The sequence below is a fragment of the Fukomys damarensis genome, unplaced genomic scaffold (assembly GCF_012274545.1).
Source record: "Fukomys damarensis isolate Sample0158 unplaced genomic scaffold, DMR_v1.0_HiC HiC_scaffold_23, whole genome shotgun sequence".
NCBI lineage: Eukaryota > Metazoa > Chordata > Mammalia > Rodentia > Bathyergidae > Fukomys > Fukomys damarensis.
In genome coordinates, this window is record NW_022900935.1 from 23,511,263 (window position 1) to 23,533,155 (window position 21,893).

Genomic DNA, 21,893 nt, shown 5'->3' on the forward strand with positions numbered 1-21,893 from the left:
GGTATGATCATCAGTGAACAGCCAGGATCCTGGGGCAGGAGTTGAGGGCTGTTAGGGTCACTCCAGCTGTTCTGTGCAGGAAGTGGTTTCTGTCAGATTTTGTCCTGTGGAGGTTGTTAACTGTCCATTGGACTGTCCTGTGTGGGTGTACTTGTCTGTGGGATTGTTCCAGGGAGGGGCAAGCTGCTTATGCCCCGTGGGTTTTACCGTTACAGACACCTTGCCTGGTGTGTTTTCACAGTTTTGTTTTTGTTTTTGTTTTTGTTTTTGTTTTTGTTTTCCAGTTTATTGCTGGGCCTGGGGGCTGGCCAAGGCGAGTGGTTTCACCCACCACACCGGTCCTCCACCTTAGACTCCTCCATCTGGACCAGCCCCAAGCCCAAGTTCCCTCCACCTTCTGGAAGGGTCCTTTTCAGCTGCCCCTCCCCCATCACATCTTGGCTCCTGTCTGTCTGTCTGCGGCCAGAGCAGCCCCTCAGGGTGCTGGCCCGAGTGGGAGCTCCAGCCTCCATTAGCCTCCTGAATTATGCAGGAGCCTGGTGGGTCGAAGCACTTTAGCAGGACCAGGCTGAGGAGAGGAGCCGGAATGGGTGGGGCTGGCAGTGTGGGGTAGAGTGGAAGGGGGCGGGGTCAGCAGCAGAGGCTGCTGGGTACCAGGCCCCCCAGGCCAGCCCCTTCCTTCCTGGGTGGCAGAATCTCCCCCCAGGAGGATATTACTTGCTGGCTGGCAGGACTGTAGTCCATTTCTTTATGTGGCTCCAAGTTACCTGGAAGGGTTGTTGGGCCAAGAGCACTAATAGGATGATCACTGGCAATCAGGCTCCAGGACTAGTGGGAGCATGATGGACACTTGGGTGGGTGCAGCCCCTGGTGGAGGAGCAGAGGATATAGTGCTCTGAAACACACTCCTTGGTTCAAGCCTGGATGCCACTGGGTTCATCAGGGAGAACTTCCTGAAAGAATTACAGGTGCCAGGGTATGGCCCAGGTGAGCTGCAATATCTGGCCAAGAAAAGCTACAGATGCTGTCAAGATCCCCGTGTTCCAGGCCACACTCGACATGGGCTGTGGCTGACCTCTCCTTTTGTGTCCCTGCAGGTGCTTTGCAGATTGAGAGCAGCGAGGAGTCGGACCAAGGCAAGTACGAGTGTGTGGCAACCAACTCAGCAGGCACACGCTACTCAGCCCCAGCGAACCTGTATGTGCGAGGTAAGGACTCAGCAATGCCTGGCCTCTGTCACCATGGAGCTGAGCTGCACCTTCTGGGCACGCTGCCTGGATCCTTTGGTGCAGACTCTCAAGGGACTGCCGCGGACCCATTGTCTTCTTCCTTCTTCCTGCAGCAGGAGCAGCTAGTAGTCTGCCACTACTTGCCTGCCTTCCGTGCAGGCTCATGGGGAAGCAGCCCCTCTTGGGAACGTTTGTATCTCTTACAGGTCCTTGATATATGGGCCTAGAGCCCGATGGGAGTCTGGAGCCTTCCAAACAGATGTGTGTGTGTATGTGTGTGTGTGTGTGTGTAAATGTGTGCACATGCGCGCACTGTGCATGCATATGCATAAATGTGTGACTTTGTGTGTAAACGTGTGCACACCTGGCCTGGCTTTCCCCCTGTCTGCCCTAGCAAGGCTGTCACCAGCCAGAGCCCCAGTATAGGGGGTGAGGATGAAGCACCTGTGAGTCCGTGTGGGTACATTGCCTTGAATAAACAATGTGTGTTCTGGGGTTCCTTGTTGATACTGAGTGGATTGGGTGCTTTTTTACTCAATACAAGGGCTTCTCAGCCTTTAAGTGACCAAAGCTGACCACCTTGTCCCTTCCTGAGAACACACTTGGTGTGGTGTGCATCATGCCCAGAAGGGGCCCTAAGAAGCCCTTGCTTCCCCCATTACCCCCTCGCTTAGCCCTCCTGTACAGGTGGATGTCATTAAGTTATGCCATCCCTACTCAGGGAACTCAGAAAGGAAAGGGATTCGACTTACTTGCAGTGATGATTTCATCACCCTAAGTGCTTAGTTCAGCTTCACACTAAGGGGATCATCTGACTATCCCTGCAGTGCGAAGGGTGGGGTGAAGGCAGTGATCTGCTACTCTTAGGGGCCATTGGTCAGACTTGCTTGCTCAGGATAGAGTCAGGCTTTCAGCCAAGATGTACTACTACTACTTGAGGGTTTCCTGTGTGTCGGGGATCAGGGTGGTTCTAGAGAGGTCATGGGCTGCCAACCCACATGGTGACTAGTTAGCTGCAAAGGAGCTGTTTGTAATGAGAAAACTGCTCTAGAGACAAGGGAAGGTCCTTCATGGGAGCTGGTTTGGGGTGAGAAGTCTCCACTGCCCTCTTGCTGGCAGGTATTGTGCTCCTCAAGACTGAGTTGGATTGATAGGATCAGGATAGGGTAGCCGGAAGCTCCAGAACCTCCCAAATGGCCCAAAGGGATGGAATTCTAAACCGCACAGCCTTTATTTTTATTGCACACTGACCCAAGACATGTTTCTGACAGAGATACCAGGGACTAATGAGTCCCATCTGAGAAATTAGCAGCCGGAAGTCAGGTGTGGTGGTACATGCCTATGATTCCAACACTGAGGAGGCTGAGGCAGGAGTATTGCTGTGAGTTTGAAGCCAGCCTAGGCTACATAATGAGTTCAAGGCCAGGCTAAATTACATAGCGAGACCCTGTCTCAATGGATGGAAATTAGTAGCTGGAAAGACTTTTTCAACAGCCTCTTCTCCACTGGGTGCTTTTCCAAAAGACTGTGGGATCAAGAGCATTGAGGTCCTAGGCCTCAGCAAGGAAGCCCTGTCTGTATGGGCCACATCAGAGAGACAAGAAGCCCAGCAGAGCCACTCTAAACCCTAAGCAGGTTGCGTGGGGATGGCCATATGGGCACGTGTCCTATGATAGGCCCCTGCATTGTCCTCTGAGCGGAACAGTATTCTCTGAACTCACTGTTAATGCTTCTCTCCACCTTAGAAGTGGGGCAATGGGGCACTCTTTGGAGACAGACTGAGCTGACAGCTCAAACGCTGATCAGGGAGGTCTTAACTCCACCCCTTGGAGCAGCCCTGTCTATGGGCCCCCTACTGTCCATACCCTATACTGCCTGGCAACTACTGTGACCCACTCCCCCACGCCACAAGGTCTTCTGAATTCACCTTCGTGGCGCCACTTCCAAGACCATTAAGTCTGAGAGTTCCTTTAGTTTCAGCCCCTCTTGCCAGGGATGGTAAAACAGTTAACCTGGCTCCTGATGTGTCCCTGTCATCCGTTGTTGCCCCCTGCACCACTGTGGGTGTTGAGATTTAAGGACACTTCCAATCTTCTGTCCTGCCCCATATCCAGGCCCTATCTGGATCGATGCCTCTGCCCTACTTTGCCAAAAGCAACATGCCCTATAGGACAAGGAGAAGCCCTCCTGTCCTTCCAGATAATCTGCACACCTGAAGAGTCCTGCTCCCTGGGACCCTTGCCCCTGATATCCCCACCCCTCCTCATCATGTGCCTCAAAAACCTGTTGACTTCAACCCCAGCTTCTCTGGGACAGCCTGTGTCATGCTAGATATCAACTCTCTTCTGAACCTTGTGTATAGGTGGATAGCCATGGAAGAGTCCCCCAGTGCCAGCCTGCCTGCTGGCCTGTGTCCCTACACAGTGCCTTTGAGGCTTCTTTCTATAGTAAGAAAGCTCTGTTAGGACCTGAGCTTCCACATCCAGATCAGTGTGCACTCCAGCGCCTTGCTTCGCGTCCTCAGCACTGCTGACATTGGGCTGCTAGGGGGAGGGGAGGTGTCTTTGTAGGAGGAGGTTTTGTACCCTCCCTGGCCAACTAGATGCCAGTATCTGGTATCTAGTCAAACCAAGTGAGATACCCAAAACTGTTTCCAGACACTGCCATAAGTCACGTGGAGGGAACTTACCCCAGTTGAGATTCCTCTGGACTGACAGCCTCCTGCTGGTGTTTGTCACCATCTGCCTCTGACTCTCTTCTCCCTCTGGATCCGTTGGACCCCTAGACCTCATCTCCCCCTCAGACTTGGCTTCAGTGTTTACTTCACATACTCCCTCATCTGCCAACCCTTAGGAACTCCTCCCACTGCCTCTCTGAGGCTGTGTAGCTGCTATAGTATGGGACAATGTGTGTAAAGCTCCTGGCATGGCGCTGGGCACAGGGAGGACCTGAGAGTCACTTGCCCTTGCTGCTGTTAAGGTAGCACTGGGGGGATTACGTCTGCTTTGTTCACAGTTGTCCACAGCTCCACCCACAGTCTAGCAGGCCCAGGAATGCTGGGTGGACCAGCTTCTTTCTCTGTCACCAGCTGACTCCCTCCCCAAGTGACTCATTCTCTCCTTCCGATAACAGTCACTTTCTTCCCCAGGTTTCAGGCGCACGGCTGTCCAGTCCAGGGCACGGTCCCTCCCTACACAGAGCATGGCTTACCTGCTGCCAGGCCACAGAGCTCTGAAAGAAGGGGGCATCGCTGCTCATATTTTCTCCTCACAGATGCCTAGATGTGTTCCTCACACTGATGTCGTGCAGTACGGGGTTTCCCCAAGGTGGTGGGGTTCTAGTGGCTCGTGTCCTTGGTGGGTTTGTGGGGTGGGTGGGCCTTGGCCCCAAAGCCCAATTCACCGGGTCTGCGAGAGCCATGGAGTGTGTGTGAGGCATGGGAACTGGCCTGTGCTCCATCTCTACCTCTCCTGGTTCTGCCCTCAGTGTCCCTGGCACATGCCAGTGGGCCCTTGCCCTGTCCACTGTGTCCTTCATGAGTCCTGAGTCTTTTGTGAGCGGCATGGTCCATGTGCACCTGTGTGCACGTGTGTGTGCGAGGGGGCACAGGAGTCTTGTCTCGTCTCTGTGCTGTGTGGGCAGATGAAGGTTGGCCTGTTTTTACTCTCTCTGTGTTTCTCCTTGTCTTTTTTTTATTCCCTCCTCATCCTCATCGCACTCTGCCATCAACCCAAACTCTCATCTATCAGATCAGCGAGAAGGTTGGTCCTTTTCACTTCTTACCCATCTACAGCTCGCCCGTCGATGGGATATACCCATCAGTAGGGACCAGCGGGCTTGGTCAGCTCCCTCAGGCTCTCTCCAGCTGTGCCTGCCCACTCGTCCATCTCTGCTAGTTATTGTTGGGCCTGCTGATAAGCAGGCAGGACCTGGGATGGGTGGGCAGACCCCCTGCCCTGCATGCTTCTGCTGCTTGAGTCCCCGTTGCACCATGTAGTTGCATGTCCCCTTACCTGGGCTCCCCTGCTGGAGTGGTAAGGCCAGGCATGTTGCATGGCACAGACTACACCCCACCTCTTTCCCTGGGCTGGGCCAGCATTCTGCCTTAGATGGTGCTTAGCAGTGGTTGGGGGAGCTCCATCTAGAGGGGGCCACAAGAGCTATATTGTTAGACATGTACCTGGGAGCCCTTCCACAGCCTTCCACCTGTAGAGAAGCCGTGTTTGCCTAAGTGAAGCCTAACCACTGGGAGACAAAGGGAAGAGGCTGATCTAGCCTAGGCTCTTCTTCCCTGGCGATGCCAGTGGGCCTTTGCCCTGTCCACCGTGTCCTTCGTGAGTCCTGAGTCCTTGGTACAGGACAGAAGTCCTACAATGTCTGCTTTATCCTCGAGTCCTCCAGAGCCCTTACTGAGGCTTGAAGAGGCAGACCAGGGAGGTCCGGGCTGAAGCTGAAGCCAGTCCTGGTCGGACTCAGGAAGTTTGGTGTCCATGCTATGGGGCAGGTGACATCATCTTGGTGCCCTGAGGAAGTCCCTCCAGATCCAAATTCAGATCATCCTTCCTGCCCAGTCCCTTCTGCCTTAGCCTCTCACCCAGCCCCGGGTCTGTCTGAGGCTGGAGTGTCCTCAGCTTGTGCTGGCATTGAGGGTTCAGACCCAAGTTGCTTAAACCTGAAGTGAATTGAACAGTGTGACCTAATGATGTGTGGGGCCTCGAAGTGGCACCTGACTCACCTCAGATGGGAGGGCCTCCTTCAGTTACCCCCAAGCCCATTCCAGAACCATCAAGTTAGAGCTCCGTTTTCAGGCTCCACCCCACCCCCACCCCCCAGCCAGACCTCTATCTTCATGCTGGGCTAGTGGTCATTCTGTATCACACGGTGTGAGGGATCACAGGAGGCTCTCCTAATGTAGTCCCCTGGGCTTCAGATGTTCGGGACTAAAGCAAAGGACAGGCTGAGCCACGGAACAGACCCAAGGTCCCCTCTGCATCATGTGCTGTGGCTTGAGTTTCCTCTGTGGGAGAGGGAGCCATCGGGAGGAGGGCTGCAGCCTGGGCTCAGATATCAGGCCTGAGTGTCCATTCATCTACACATCTGAGCTCTGGGGCATTTTGGTTACACCATTTCGCTGACCAGGCGGATCTACATGGGCGTTCAGAAAACAGGCATCAGCAGACCGCCCAGCCCCCACCCACTCCCCTACATCCCTTCTTCACCCATCCTCTGGGTGTCCCTTCCCATACACCATCCCCCAGCCCCACCCTGTGGTCCTACCAAAAATAAGCACATACACAAATATTTAACGGGAAGGAGAAATGAGTTCCTAAATATTCCGGGGGGGATTTGCTGGGATGGTAATTTGTTTGGCACTGATAATTGCATCTTACATTTTTCCAGCTTTACTTAAAACTGTGTGCTGGGTGCGCCAGCATTTAATTACTGTTCTGCGGCAGCCACAAGGTTATTTATTAAAGAGTTATTTTATCTTGATACAGTGGATCCTGCCCCTTATCCCCTCCTTAATGTTGTGTTATTTTCATCAGAGAAATTTCCGAGAGTGAATGCAGATTGCGGGGCTGCTTCCCCCTGCGATTAGGCTGTCACTCCATTGAATGCTGATGCCTCTGGGCGCCGCACCGCCCTATTATAGGGGGTTGTCAGTGCAAATAATTAGACTTAAAAGTTACAGCTGAAATATAATCCAGAAATGGCAGGGCCCTGTTTTGGAAATTGTCTATAAAATGTCAGCACTAAGGATGCACGGGGAACGATAATAGACCAGCATTGTTGGAGCCTGAGATTAGACCCTAAGTGCATTTTTTCCAGCTCGTTTTTCCTTCCCCACTGTTGGTTCTGTCAATAGACTGAGTCCAGAGTGAGTCCTGCTCCTTTTGGAGGCCTTGTGCTTGTGGCAGCTGAAAGAGGGTGGTGGAGCTGCAGCAGTAAGCTGTCAGTCCATCTTGGCTGTTGGCATGGGGCTACCCAGGCAGTGTAAGACACGGTGCCCCATTGGCACTTGGGTTACTAGGCGTTTGTCTCTTGCCTGTTTTACCCCTACTTATTCTCTATGTATATGCTGACTTCCCCTGGCCCATGGGGAAGACATGTCAGAGCTGTAGGAAACTACACTCCAGGATTCCTGGCCTGTGCCTAGAGCTCTGTGTCCTTGTGAAAGATGAAGATGGTACATCCAGAGACCTCTGAGGTTGAGATTCTTGCCTGGTGGCAGGATGACCCTAAGCATCATATCTGACCTTACTTTTATCCCTAGCCCTTGGAGTCCTCCCTACCATCTGCATCCAGAAGGGAAATGTAAAAGCAAAACCATTTTTAAAGTCAGTTCCAGCAGGGCCTCAATCTAAAATTGGAGGCTTTTAAAGGAGTAGCCCAGGAGATTGTTAAGATCTCTAGGGCTGATCCACAAGATCTGCAAAAGGGCTTGAGGATCCTGTCCTCCAGCAGTTCCCCCTCCAGTGAGGGTAAAGTGCAGTCACATTTCTGGACTGCTTAGGTTTGGGCCCCAGATATATTGGCCGAGGATCTATTTCCTTGTGCTGGGCTGTTGGTTCTGGCATCTAGGGACCTGATGCAGCTTCAGGATTCTTCCACTGACCAGCATCAAACTTGTAGCCATGACCTCTCCTGGCACAGACTGCTAAAGTCCCATCCATACGTCAGCTGGGGCTGCATCCTCTGCCATACTTACCTAATCCTGATGCTTCTCCCCATAGCCTCTTGGGTCTCGTTTTTCAGTCAAATCTCTGAAGGGTAAGAGTTTTTCAGATCATAGACCTAGTAATACTATGCATAGGAAGGAGGGCATGCCACTTCCTGTATTAGTGTTAAGGCTCTTCCTTTGTCTATAATTAGGAGGTGAAGGTGTGGGAACCCTGCACACATAGTAGCATGCAAGAATGGTTTCCCCTTGAACCTGTTTTCATGCCCTTTGGCCGAGAGGAGATGAAGTGGCCATTGGCTGGGAGGACAGAGAACTAACCAGCAACCGCTGCTCTAATATGCTAGAGTCCTGCCTGCCGGTGCCTCCCCTCCCAGGACCCACCCCTTGGGCCAGCTCTGAAACCCAGGGAGTGCCTGCACCTCAGGCTGGTGACAGCCATGTGTGCTTCCTGTCCTTACCTTGTGCTGGGTGAGAAAGGTGCTAGAAGGAGACTCTTTGTTGCTACTGGGCCCTTGCCAGCTATGCTCCACCTGTTCTCTGCCACAAGAGCTACTATGTCTGTGGCATGCTGTCGTCATCAGTGAGGACTCCCAGCATTAGGCCAGACGACAGCAACCCACTTACACTAGCCTAAGCAGAACATGAAGTATCTCATGTTACAAAACTAAAAACTGTAGAAATAGATTTGATATAAGGAGGGCTGGGGCCAGGTATTTAAACAGTTCGGTCAGGCCTTTGTCTGTCTGTTTCCAAGCTGTGCTCTCTGCTGGTGACTTCTTCGTGAACAGGTTCTCCTGTGTGTTAGGCAAGGGTCCCAGCCTCTCTGAGCTTAGCTACCCCCATAGCAAGAGAAAGTCACTTTTCTGATTGTACAAATGGCCAATGACAGGTTCTTATTAACCAGATCTGGGTCACCCACCCTATGTACTGAGAATGGCAGGAAAAGTGCTCTTGTGAAGAAAATGAGGATGGGTCTGGGGTTGTAGCTCAGTGGTAGAGTGCTTGCCTAGCGTGTGTGAGGCCCTAGGTTCGATCTCCAGTCAAAAAAGAAAAGAAGGTGCTGGTTCTAGGAGGAGGCAGAACTCTGGATATCCCCAAGACACTGCTTCCCCATGTAAGTTCAGACATAACAGACCCAGCCAATGAGCCTGTGCAAGGGACTGCTGGTGGTGTGGCTCCGGAGGTCTGGAGCCTCAGAAGGAGGCACACCGTGCAAGGGAGTGGAAGCTAGTGCTCAGCAAGGCCTTGGTGACTATAAAGGAACACTGGGGAACTATGCAGAAGCTTGCCAGATGGGAGTGACAAATTAGTGCTGTGCATAGGAGAGTGGGCAGACTAAAGCAGGAGGACCAATGAAGAAACCCCTACAGTGACTCAGGGAGAGATGGTAGTGGCTGTTACCCAAGTATTTGGAGAGAAAGAGACTTAGAAGATACAGCATTGACAAGACTGGGTGACTTGCTGTATATGTCGACTCTGAGCATCTGTTTGATTGATCCCTCTGCTGGGAGGGCAGAGGTTAGAGTTAGTTTTCTTTCTAGTTGTTTCCAGCTCTGCTTCTGTGCTCTGTGCCTGTATGAGATGCTCTTGATGTTGTACCATGGGTCCTCTGCATGCCTGAGCTCCCCAGCAAGCGTCCTTGGAGACCAGTGCTCTCAGTGGTGACCTTGAGTCACTTAGCCTTGCTGCCTGACTTCTCTAGCCCAGTGCATAAGGACACTCACAGAGGACATACCCGAGCCCCTGTCCACCAGCTGCACAATCTGTCTGCATGTCCGCATGCCTGTATGTGGCTAGGTCTTGTCAGCCTTCCCTTTTTGCATGCTCTGAATGTCTGTACCAAGCTTGCAACTTCATGGGATAGTTTCAAGTTGCACTTTGGACTGAGAAGCTCGGGACAGCTTCTGGTCAGGGGAGTCCAAGGCTGGAGGTTGTGGCCAGGCACAGCCACCCTTCCCTTGAGACCCCTTGTTCACTGGCACAGAAAGCCGTCTGTTCGGCACCCTCATCACGTTACTGCCATCATCATGCCCATCCTGCCCGCGGACCACATCCCTGGCCCGCCTCAACCCTTGCCCTGGCCCAGCCCTCCTGAGAGGCAGCTTCCACTCCTGGGTCCCAGGTTGTACCTGGAGCACGGCTGAGGTCCAACAGGTGGTCGTGCCACTTCCTCTTTTCTTCCTTTGGGCTGTGGCCTGGAGATACATGCAGTGACACCAGAGAAGGTGGCTCTGTCACTCCCAGACTGACCTGCTGCCTGCTCCAGCCGTGCTCTGAGCACCCTTACCCTAGGTTCCCCAGCCAGTCCCTGTGGAGTTAGGTCAGGCAAGCAGGGGCGATCACTGGAGCACAACTTGGGTTATAGTCCTGACCAGGCCTGGATCCTGCATTAAGTCCCTGAATATCCATGGACAGATGGGACTTTTCTGGGCCTCATTTTCCCAGGGTATAAAATGGGAACTTGGCTATGAGAACTGAATGCAAGGGCTACTCTAGCCCAGAATGGGGTGGGAGATGGTGACCCAGGGCCCAGGGATTCCACCCCTCCTATTTCCAAATGTGGGCTGACAAAGGGACTTCTTGGATGAGGGGCCCCTGCCCTTCCGTCCACCCTTATGTCCTGCCTGGCCTGTGAGTGCCTCTCTCCCTCCTTTCACAGTGCGCCGTGTGGCTCCTCGTTTCTCCATCCCTCCCAGCAGCCAGGAGGTGATGCCAGGTGGCAGTGTGAACCTGACATGTGTCGCAGTGGGTGCACCTATGCCCTACGTGAAGTGGATGATGGGGGCTGAGGAGCTCACCAAGGAGGACGAGATGCCAGTTGGCCGCAATGTTCTGGAGCTCAACAATGTCTTGCGCTCCGCCAACTACACCTGTGTGGCCATCTCCTCGCTGGGCATGATTGAGGCCACAGCCCAGGTCACAGTGAAAGGTGAGTGAGATAAGTGCCCACCATGGCAGGTGTGGGTAAACTGCTGGGGGTATGGCTGGAGCTACAGGATCTTGTCTGCTGGGTCTTTTGGGGCTTTCTATTGTGCATAGTCTTATTGAGAATGGCTGGTGTGTACTCCATTCGTGGATGGCAGACATCATGCTAGTAAGCACAATTTATTTTGCTATATGTTTGTGTTACTCTGGGGGATAGGTGGTCTTACTGTCTCTGTTTTATAAATGAGGGAACCAAGACAGTCTGTGTCACTAGTCCAGGATCACAAAGAAGTAAATGACAGAGCAGGAACTTGAATCACAGCCCACATCCCTAACCATTATATAGTACTAGACCCTTGGATTGAACAGCCTCCCAATAAGAAAAAGGGCCAGGGATCTAGCTCAGTGGTTCCACCACCTGCCTTGCAAGCACAAGGATCTGAGTTAGACCCCCTGGTACCAAAAAAAGAAGAAGAATATGGTGAGCCAAGCATGATCCTGCACACCTTTAATATCAACAGGCTGGGAGACTGAGGCAGGAGGACCGCAAGTTTGACTCATCCTAGGAAACTTAGCAAGACCCACTCTCAAAATGAAAAAGGACTGGAGAATGGAGCTCAGTGTAAAAACCCTGGCTTCCATCCACGGCACCACTTTTTCTTTTTTTTTTTTTTTTTTTAAGAATTATATAGCCAAGGGGGCAACTGGTTTCTCTCTGCTTAGAGCCCTGGCGATAGGTACATCCATATAACACATATGTAATGGCCTCCTCCCTGGCCTCCTTGCTTCCATTCTTATCTCCCTCTGACCCATCCTCTATTCTGCACATGTGAATATTTTGTTTTGTAATACTGGGTGTTGAACCCAGGGAACACTGAGCTATATATGTAACCCTTTTCATTTTTTTAAAATTTTGAGTCAGAATCTCACTGAGGTCCAGGCTGACCTCAAATTTGTGATGCTCCTGCCTCAGCCTTCCTAGTAGTTGGGATTATGGGCATACACTATGCCCAGGATTTGAGTAGTTAATTATTTATTTATTATTTTTTGGCACTTAATGGGCACTCAGTAGTTATTGGCTGAATGTGAGCCTGGGAACTTCTTCACCTTCAGTATGAGCCAAGGCATGGGATCTTCTGAGGCCAACAAGCCCCTTGCCCTTTCTGAACTCCGGATCCAGTGCCTTGGGAAACATCTTCCCTTCTTGCCCATTGCCCATACTTGCTACAGAGTGGGCAACATTGAGATTCAGAGTCAAGTCTGCTACCTAGTCTGGATGCTTTCCGTCTGCACAGGATCTTGAATGCCACATCCCCTCTGGGTGCCCTCAGAAGTCGCCATAAACTTTTCAGGTCATTCTTGAAAGTGGGCTGTGGTTGTCAACCACACTGTGTGGTGGCCACACTAGGTTCTCTTGCTAAGATTGGTTTCTGAGGTCATGACTTTGGGCAGCCCTGAGTCTTTCATTTTGTTCCCAGCACTCCCGAAGCCACCGATTGATCTAATAGTGACAGAGACAACTGCCACCAGTGTCACCCTGACGTGGGACTCTGGGAATTCAGAGCCTGTGTCCTACTACGGCATCCAGTACCGAGCAGCCGGCACAGAGAGCCCCTTCCAAGAGGTGGATGGTGTGGCCACCACCCGCTACAGCATTGGTGGCCTCAGCCCTTTCTCAGAATATGTCTTTCGAGTGCTGGCAGTAAACAGCATTGGGCGCGGGCCACCCAGTGAGGCTGTGCGCGCGCGCACAGGAGAGCAGGCACCCTCCAGCCCTCCTCGCCGCGTGCAGGCCCGCATGCTGAGTGCCAGCACCATGCTGGTGCAGTGGGAGCCTCCCGAAGAGCCCAATGGCATGGTGCGGGGATACCGCGTCTATTACACTCCAGACTCCCGTCGCCCTCTGAGTGCCTGGCACAAGCACAACACTGATGCAGGGCTTCTCACCACTGTGGGCAGCCTGCTGCCTGGCATCACCTATAGCCTGCGTGTGCTTGCCTTCACTGCCGTGGGTGACGGCCCACCCAGCCCCACCATCCAGGTCAAGACCCAGCAGGGAGGTAGGTGGGACTGTCTGCTGGGAACAACCAGCACCAGTGTTGCAGGGGTGGGTACCAGGCTGTGGTAGAGTCCCTTCTCCTCCCTCAGGCCAAGATCTTGGGAGCGCAGGGAGGACAAGGGCACTGTTCCATAGCTGCATGGTCACAGCGGGTGAAGGATGAGGGTGGGAGAGTGACCTTAGGGTGTGTCAGTGCTGACAGTGCTTGGTGTGGGTATTGCAGTTCCCGCACAGCCTGCAGACTTCCAGGCCAAGACTGAGTCGGACACTAAGATCCACCTGTCTTGGCTGCTGCCACCACAGGAGCGGATTATCAAGTATGAACTGGTGTACTGGGCAGCAGAGGATGAAGGCCAGCAGGTGAGCCATGGGCTGGGGATGGTGAAGGCTGGAGTGGGTCTTCCAGGTCCCAGAGGGTCTGTGATGAGCTCACCCAGGCAAGCTTTCGTAGATTCTGTGGTTCATGTGGGCACAACCTCTAAGGTTTTTTCCTTGGAGTTTTGAAGCTCACATTCTGTAGGCTTTGCTCCTACACTCTAATGCTTGGGGCAGAGTTCCTAGGATCTGTTGTGGCTCACCTGACACTAGCACAGCCCTAAAGTTCCCCTGGAGCCATGTAACCTAGTAGCTCCCATGACCCATGTGGTCTGTGGAGCTTGTGGGCTGTGAGCTGGTTTGCATGTTTCTTGTGAGGTCCACAGGACTTTGTGGGGAGCATGTCCCGGAGCCACAGTGGGTCCTTGGGCAGGCTATATAGCCTGTGTGGGGAAAAACCTCTAAGTGGCCTTTGAGGTCAGAGTAGTCAGTGAGTGCTCCCTGCTCTTCCAGCACAAGGTGACCTTAGACCCCGTCTCCTTCTACGCCCTGGAGAACCTGAAGCCTGACACTCTGTACCGCTTCCAGCTGGCCGCTCGCTCCGACATGGGGGTGGGTGTCTTCACCCCCACCATAGAGGCCCGCACAGCACAGTCTAGTAAGTGTCTCTTGCAGCCACTGCCTGTCACCCATGGGCTGGGACGTGAACCCTTCCCCTTCAGCTAGGTGGGTCCCACATTGGCCTCTGAGTCTGGACCCCAAGAAAAGGACAGGTAAGTGCCCCCTAGTCTGTGTCCAGGCGGCCCTCCCTGCTCCCTGCCCCTGCCCCCTGCCCAGCCCCCTTCCTTCCCTTCCCCTACCCTCTGCCCAGGTAAGTTGTGTCTGTGGCCTCTTGCCATCCTCCATCCCCCTTACCTGGGTCACAACAGTATTTGGTGGGCCTGCCATGTTCCAGACTTGCTTTGGCAGCTGTCTTCCTTCCCTACATCTCATCTCCCTCATCACCCACATCCCTTTCCTCGTAGCACCACGGGAATTACATGTGAGCCATGCACTCAGGGATATAGGACTGTGAGAATGTAACTGTGGGTTAGAGTGAACCCTGCTTCCCTGCATGAGGAGCCACATCATTTCTGTGACCGCTGACTGACATTGTATGCTACTGTATTTAATGTGTGTGAGATCTGTGGCTGTGTATGTGGCACCTCTGGTGAGCATGTGTGACCGTCAGGTCCTGTAGCATCTACATATGTCAGTGGATCTTCGTGTGGCTTCCTGTCTCCATTGGTAACTCTGCGACTGTTTATGGATCGCTGTAGCTCTGCAGATGACACGGTGTGTATGACTGTGTGATTCTGGGTGACCTATTTGTGATCACACAACCATATGGGTCACTGTCATGAAGCTATTTGATAATGTGGTCATGGTGTGATTGTGGCTGGCTGACCCCAGATGATAACCTAAACATGGCAGTGTCCGTAAAGACATGATGTGGGATTGTTTGCCTGGACTGGTTATATCCAGAGGCTACCTGTGACATTGTGTGCATGGGTTCATTCTAGAGGCACTTGCCATGCTTCTGCTGGGTACTGTGAAGGGCTGGCACATTACCACATGACACGGCCTCTGCCCACCTGACCCTGAAGTCACATGAGGCAGACAGAGTACACTTGTAATTACCCCAATGAGCTTCTAATTACATTTGTTTGGAGTGGGGTGGAGACCAATGAGCCTGCTCTAGTGAGGGGTCAGTGAGAGCTGGGGAGTTGACACTTCCCTGAGTCCCAAAGCAAGGGTGGGAGCCAACTGGCTAAGGGAGCAGAGGCCTCAGGCAGGGAGCTGATAGGCCCAGAGGCTGTAGGGCCCAGAGATTGGGAAGCTGTGCTCAGGGACAGGCTATTATTATAGGCCACGATGGCTGGAGCAGCCACAGCAAACAGGGCCATAGGCCTGAGGGCTGGCTCTGGCTAACCTGTGAGAATGAACAAGGCAGACCTAGAGGAAGCAGGAGACCACTAGGAAGCTTTGCAGCTGTCTAGGCAAAGGATGGTGCCTCAGATGAGGCTGGGATTAGTTTGGGACTTGGGAATGAAGTAGGAAACAGGTACTGTTTCAGAAGAGGGTATCAGAAGTGCATCTTGTTTCTGATGGATGATCCCTGGAGACAACTACCACCCTCAGGACTGGAAATGGGTGGCAGGTTCAGGATGCCTTGTCCTGTCCAAGGAGGGATGTGTGGCAGGCCCTGGGCTAGAGAAAGAGTATCTTAGAGGGTGGAAGGAGAGGAAGTTTCAAGAGGCATGCCTGAGGTGGTACGGTCAGGAACAGAGCACCACAGCCCCTCCCGCTGGACCTAGTGGGAGCCATATAGGGAGCAGAAAGCCCCAGAGATGAGGAACTCTGGGGCCATTGAGTCTAGGTGTGTGGTAAAGTCACCTGGGCAGGGTATGGTGGCAGAACTTGTGAAGAGGAACCCCTGCATTAGCAGCCGGGTCCTCCCTAAACAAAAAGAGAGCACATGTCTGCCTCATGACCCCCAGAGGGTCTGTATTCTCCATTGGGTACATTCTCTTCAAACCTTAGGGGCTGCAGGCCATCTTTGTGTCTAGCCCACAGTGCCCAGGGCTGCCGATGGCTCTGGCACAGAGACCCTGTACAGGTATGCTTAAGTCATGGTAGCCTTCCAACCAAAAGAGGTCTTTGGGCCACTTGTCCTTAGTACGTTCTGATTTCTGTATATCTGTAACTGTGTTTTGCGAGGGACAGCATATGTCTGAAAGAGACACTGGTAGAACTCTGTGTGTGTGCGCGCGTGTGTGTGTGTGTGTGTGTGTGTGTGTGTGCGTGCGCACAACAGTAGTTTACAGGGAGCAAAGGGAGCAAGGCTATCCTGATGGCAGTGGTGACCGTATACCTTTAGGGACTCTGCTAGCTATTTCAGCACTTGGGTAGACTGCTTGGGAGCGTCTCCAGTCCACTGTGACTTGGTTGCTGGCCTGTGATCCCCACCCTCCATCTGCCTGCTTTCCCCCCATTTGTCTTCCCCAGCCCCCTCCGCCCCTCCCCAGAAGGTGACATGTGTGAGCACGGGCTCTACCACGGTCCGGGTAAGTTGGGTCCCACCGCCGGCCAGTAGCCGCAACGGCGTTATCACCCAATACTCCGTGGCCTATGAGGCAGTGGACAGCGAGGACCACAGGCGGCATGTGGTGGATGGCATCAGCCGTGAGCATTCCAGCTGGGACCTGGTGGGCCTGGAGAAGTGGACCGAGTACCGGGTGTGGGTGCGGGCACACACAGATGTGGGGCCCGGCCCTGAGAGCAGCCCGGTGCTGGTGCGCACCGACGAGGACGGTAGGCAGCCATGCGTCATGGGGTGGGGCAGGGGTGGGGAGGCAGGCTGCCCCAGGTACCACCCACCAAGCACCAGGACCTTTCCTCTATTATCCAGGGCAGACTCATCTTCCAGCACAGGCTTAATGGCCCAAACTGGGGAGATATAGTAGCTTATGGGACACAGCCCATGCAAAAGTCCCAGCCTTGGGGCTGTGTCCAGGGCAGCTAATGCCTTAAAAGGCAGAAGCAGCCCCACCTAAGATTTGAGAGGTGAAAACTAGGAAGACGGGTGTGCAAGAGTCTCAAGTCTCTGCCTTAGTGGACATTGGCATGTAGGGCCTGAAAGAGTTGGGCTAGGACTTGCCCCCACTTGGTCTGCCAGGTCTGCCCTCCTCACTGAGGTAGGCCTGCCAGAGGAGTTGGCAGGGCTGCTCCTGGGCTCTTCTCTGGCAGGCATACAGCGGGTTCCTCACTTGGCCACAGGGCCTTTCCCAGGGGAGTGGGGTACAGTGGTGAGGCCTTGAAGTTTGCTGTGCCCACCTGCACCAGGGTCAATACCATTAGGCCTGACTTTCTTCTCTACCTGGCCCCCAGTGCCCAGTGGGCCACCACGGAAGGTGGAGGTGGAACCCCTGAACTCCACTGCTGTGCATGTCTCCTGGAAGCTGCCTGTCCCCAGCAAGCAACATGGTCAGATCCGTGGCTACCAGGTCACCTATGTTCGGTTAGAGAATGGTGAACCCCGAGGTCCACCCATCATCCAGGACGTCATGCTGGCTGAGGCCCAGGTGTGCTATTGCATGGTGGTGAGAGAAGGGAGTCCAGAGAGCAGTGTGCTCTACTTCCTGTTTGGATTCCATATATACTCCCCTCCTGTGCCTGCCCTCAGAGGTTCTGTGGTTTCCTTTTCTGGTATTGATACCAGAGGTGCCCTGTTATGCTGGGGGTGGAGGCATGGAGATCTGTAGGTGAGAGCCGAGTTCCAGGGACGCCTCCTTTCCTTTCTGGGCAGCCCAAGCTTTCTGTGCCAGCCCAGTTCTTGCCAGCCTCCTCTGCCCTGGTAGCAGACCAACCTGTTGGGAGTCTCAGTTCAGCCACCAGCATTTACAGTGAAAGGTTTTGTCTTCACAGACCCCAGGCTCCATCTTCATGGATTTTAGGAAGCATGTTCACTGGAAAGACTGGGCTGCTCTTTGAGATGTGCTTTTCTCCCAGGCAGTGCTGCACTAAACAGTGGCTCCTGCCACAGCCAGAAGCAAACAGGGACTGTGTCTGTGTCTTCATCTTCATCAGCCTGTGGCCTGTGGCCTGGTGCTGAGTTCTGAATAGCCAACCTGAGGGTTCTGCTCATGACCCCCTTCCGAGGATGGCCCAGCTCTGGACCTTTATGTCAGGGATTAGGCCTGCCAACCAAACTTTCCACTGTGAACTTCTGTCTTCCTCGTGTCCTGGGGGTAGTGGTTGAGCCAGTGAGCTTGGGGTGCGGTCCCTGGGGTATTCTGATCACTGCTTGTTATTAAGAGGTTATAGAGTGGCCAAAATTGTGCAGCAAGTGGATAACTGAACTTGGATAATCCAGGTATCCAGACCATTAGGAAAAGGCTACCGTTGGTCTTTTGAGCCTCCTTCCAAAATATTCTGCTCAAGAGTCAGAGCATCTGATATGGTCTGTTCTCCAGTTCTCCCTGGCTAGAACCAGAACCTGGGGAACTTCAGGGGCTAATCTTGAGCCAGTCCCAAGGGAAGGAGCCTGAGTTCCCACCCTGTCTTAACTTCTCATCCTCCCTGGGTTGAGAACAGAGGTACAAACATCTATCCCATTTCCTATGGGCTGTGTTAAAGGGGCAAGGAAACTTCAGGCCTCTCACTGGGCTCAGCCTCCTGAGACACACAGTTCTTTCTTGCTCAGAGAGTGCTTTGTTCTCCTCTCAGTATGCCCAGTGCTGGGGGATCAGGAGTGGAGGCGGAGGGCATGTGTACCCGCCTGCATTCCTAAGGCAGGTTAAGGGCTCCTAAGGGAGCCTTAGCAGACACACCCACCCAGAAACATCCTGGGAATGGGCTCCGTCAGTCCCTCCCATCCCAAGAAACCAGCGCCACAGCTGCAGCCAGTGAGGTTCCAGGGAAGCCACTTCGGGTGCCCTCTTCTGGCCCTGAGCTGTTTGGAAGGGAACGGGGCCAAAGGATCAAGTACATTACCCTCTAGCCCCAAGTCCTTGGCAGGGAGTGCACTGAAACCCAGGCTCCCGGGAGGCCAGTAGGAGAACAGATGGGGGTCTAGTCCCCAGCCTGGCCACAGGGCCCAGTTGTCCCTTGTTTCTCTATCAAAGACACCATAGCCTATTCTCCAACCAGTAGCACCATCTGCTCAGCCCAGGAGAAACCATGTGGTATAGGCCCACCTCAATGTATAGCCAGACCCGTCTCTTCTCGTGCTGCCTCTGCATCAGGCCTGTCACTGTTTCTTCTTTTAAAAACTTTTTTCTTACGGTGCTGGGGTTCAAACCCAGAATCTTGCAAATGCCAGGCAGGTACTTTGCCACTAAGCTACATCCCCAGCTCCAGGCTTGTCGCTATTTTTTATGGAGTCTTAACTCCCTCTGTCTGTCTCCTTTTGTTCCTTTTTCGTGGTCTGTCTCCTCACTGCTTTAATTTTGTCTAGCTCAACCTCTGCTTCTCCTCTCCTTCCCTCCCACCCCTGCCACTCAACCAACTTCCTTCCTTGCTTCCCTCTCCACTTCATTCCATTCTCTTCATCTTTCCCCTTCTCTCTCTGCATGTAATGCAGGAAAGGTACCATGTGAGAACCCTGTGCATAGGTGTGGCTTGCACTGTCCCGATCTCCCTTATAAGCAAGGAAACTCAATCAGGGCTGGGCCCAGCTCCACCCTGTGATGTCTGTGGCCATTAGGGACCTAACTAGCTTCTTCCCATATTCTTTTCCAAACTCTTTGCAACAGAGCTTGCCAAAACATGACAAATTTAAGTCATGCTATCACTGGGACCAGGAGACAAAGGCCAGGCCAGCTGTAAGGGCATTTGGGCCCGGAGACCCCAAGTCCTCTTCTGGCTTGGAGCTGGCATGTACCACTTTCCTCTCTGTAGTTCACCAGCCAGCCACAAGCCCTCCAGAGCCACAGGGCCTCAAAATGGAGGCCTTCAGCCCCTCTACCTGTCCCAGTACCTGCACACACCAGGGGCCTGAGTTTACCAGGATGTAGCAACACCACCAGCCCTGAAACTGACCTTCTGAGCTTGATTCTTTGTTACCCCCAAGAGGGAAAGGGGTATAGATTGCTCCTACCTATGGGGCAAGGCCCAGGCTCTAACCCAGGCATTCGTGGCCTTCTTAGTCTTACTGGCCAGCCTGTCCCAGCCAGAGTGCAGCTCTTGTGTCCTGGAAGACTCTGCGTGCCCAGTGACTATTTTATTCCAGCTGGTATTTCTGAGATTGAAAGGAGACACCGAATAATCGTACCAAGACAAGCATAGGTCTGGACTGTCCCAGGCAAACCAGGATGTGTGGTCACCCACTCATCTCTTGACATCTTCCCTTTCCTCTCACTGTGCTGTTAAGCCCACCCTCCCATCTGGCAACCTTTCCTACAGAGTACCTCTGCCTGGCGTTCTGTATCCTTTGTTTTCAGATTACCCTCTCCCTTCAGGCTGTCTGCCCTCCAGCCTACCTCCCTACCCTCCTTGGCTTTGGGACATGGTGCCCAGTGAGGCAGGGACTCAGATTCTTGACAGGGAGGGAGTTGGCCTGGGTTGTTATCCCCATAGGCACTTTAGCAGCCCAGTCCCTCCATCTGTCCTCCGTGAGCCAGGTTCTCTCCCAGCCAGCGTCCTTCACCTTCCTGTCTCCCTTTCTCTCCCTCTCCCGCCATCAGTGGCAGCCAGAGGAGTCCGAGGACTATGTAAGTAACAGGTGTGCGAGCGTGGGCAAGATTGGGTTGGGCTGGGCTCATGGGACACTCCCCCTCTCCCTTCTTTCCTCCCAGCCTGTGTTGCCAAGTTCCACAGGGTACCAGCCACATCCGGAGAAAATTGGCGTTTAGACGCCAGTACCAAGCTGAGCAGCGATTGGCATTTCCTCTAATCCTACTTCTTGCCTGTCGAGCAGCAATTTGAGGCCAATGTTCATGATCGACCAGGGCCTGGCCCCTGCTCTGGCCAGACAGCAATGGAGTTAAATCCAATCCTGATCATTAGGCCTTATTGATCCCTGGAGTGAAAAATCACCTGCTCAGGGCCCAAGCTGGGAGAAGAGTCTATAGAGAGATGGGTCCAGCATTGGTGCTACTGGAACCCCAGCCCTGGGAGACCCTCCAGCTGGGTTGGGAGGGGGCCTTAGAAGGGTCATTGACAGCCAAAGTGACCCCCCCCCGAGGCTTGAGCTGGAGGGATACCAGGGTTGGTGGCAACAGCCCTGTTCCCACTACACGGTGGTCCTTTCCCTTCTTCCCATTTTTTTCTTTCTGTGTGTCATGGCTTGGCTTCCTGTGGTGTATTTTCGCATGTACTGAAATAATGCCTTTGCTGGAAATGGGTAGGATCTGCCAGGGTGGAGGGCGTGCCCTGGCTGATTTCTCAGTCATCTGTGGGAACAGGCAGAAAGTATCTTCCTCGGATGTGAGGGGTCCTTTGGCTTCCTCTCTTCCCCCATTCCTCCCTGATCTCAGAAGTAACTGTGGGCTGTGGACACTCTCAGAGTTAGTGGCCTAGTGGTAGTCACCCATTGTCCTGACCTGTAGGGCAGCACCGTGGTGCACCCCTCCACCCCTGCTCCTCATGTTCCTGTTTATAGTAGTGTACCCGCTTGTGCAGGAGCAGCTGCAGTCTACATGTGTGTGCCAAGAGCCATGCAAGGTGCTGAGTGTGTGCAAGGCTCTGTGCCCAGTGTGTAAGTTTGTGCAGGGACCTCTGGAGATGTCACTTACAGCACAATGGAGTAAAGGAAACAGTGTGGCCCTTTGTTCTTCTCTGAAAGGAAGAAAGACCTTTTTGCCCCAGGCCTGCAGCTCTGGGATGGGGAGGTCCTCCCAGTCCACATCCCACCTGGCTGCCCTGCCTCTGGCAGACTCCAGCACTGCACAACCCCACCTCCTAAGACCTGTGGCCCTGTGTGCCTGGGAGTTCATTGCAGGCTAGAGCCCTGACATGGCTGACACAGTGTGGCCCATTACTGCACACTGTGATGGGAAATGGCCCCTCCTCCCCCTCCAGGAAACCACCATCAGTGGCCTCACTCCAGAGACCACCTACTCCATTACTGTCGCTGCCTACACTACCAAAGGGGACGGTGCCCGAAGCAAGCCCAAAATTGTTACTACAACAGGAGCAGGTG

At 53.5% G+C, this 21,893-nt stretch overlaps 1 protein-coding gene across 19 annotated transcripts in view; it reads left to right on the forward strand.

Moving 5' to 3' along the window:
• Positions 1-21,893, forward strand: part of Ptprf (protein tyrosine phosphatase receptor type F) — a 76,452-nt gene that overhangs the window by 36,763 nt on the left and 17,796 nt on the right. For 6 of the 19 annotated variants that reach the window (XM_033767583.1, XM_033767589.1, XM_033767584.1 and 3 more), the window contains 10 exons: positions 1,098-1,208; positions 4,979-4,990; positions 10,571-10,840; positions 12,315-12,896; positions 13,119-13,255; positions 13,724-13,868; positions 16,259-16,564; positions 17,141-17,334; positions 20,437-20,463; positions 21,773-21,890. In XM_033767583.1, coding sequence (XP_033623474.1) covers positions 1,098-1,208; positions 4,979-4,990; positions 10,571-10,840; positions 12,315-12,896; positions 13,119-13,255; positions 13,724-13,868; positions 16,259-16,564; positions 17,141-17,334; positions 20,437-20,463; positions 21,773-21,890 — 1,902 coding nt within the window. The remainder of the gene's footprint in view (positions 1-1,097; positions 1,209-4,978; positions 4,991-10,570; positions 10,841-12,314; positions 12,897-13,118; positions 13,256-13,723; positions 13,869-16,258; positions 16,565-17,140; positions 17,335-20,436; positions 20,464-21,772; positions 21,891-21,893) is intronic. The other 13 variants (XM_033767593.1, XM_033767595.1, XM_033767596.1 and 10 more) reach the window with 6 other exon arrangements.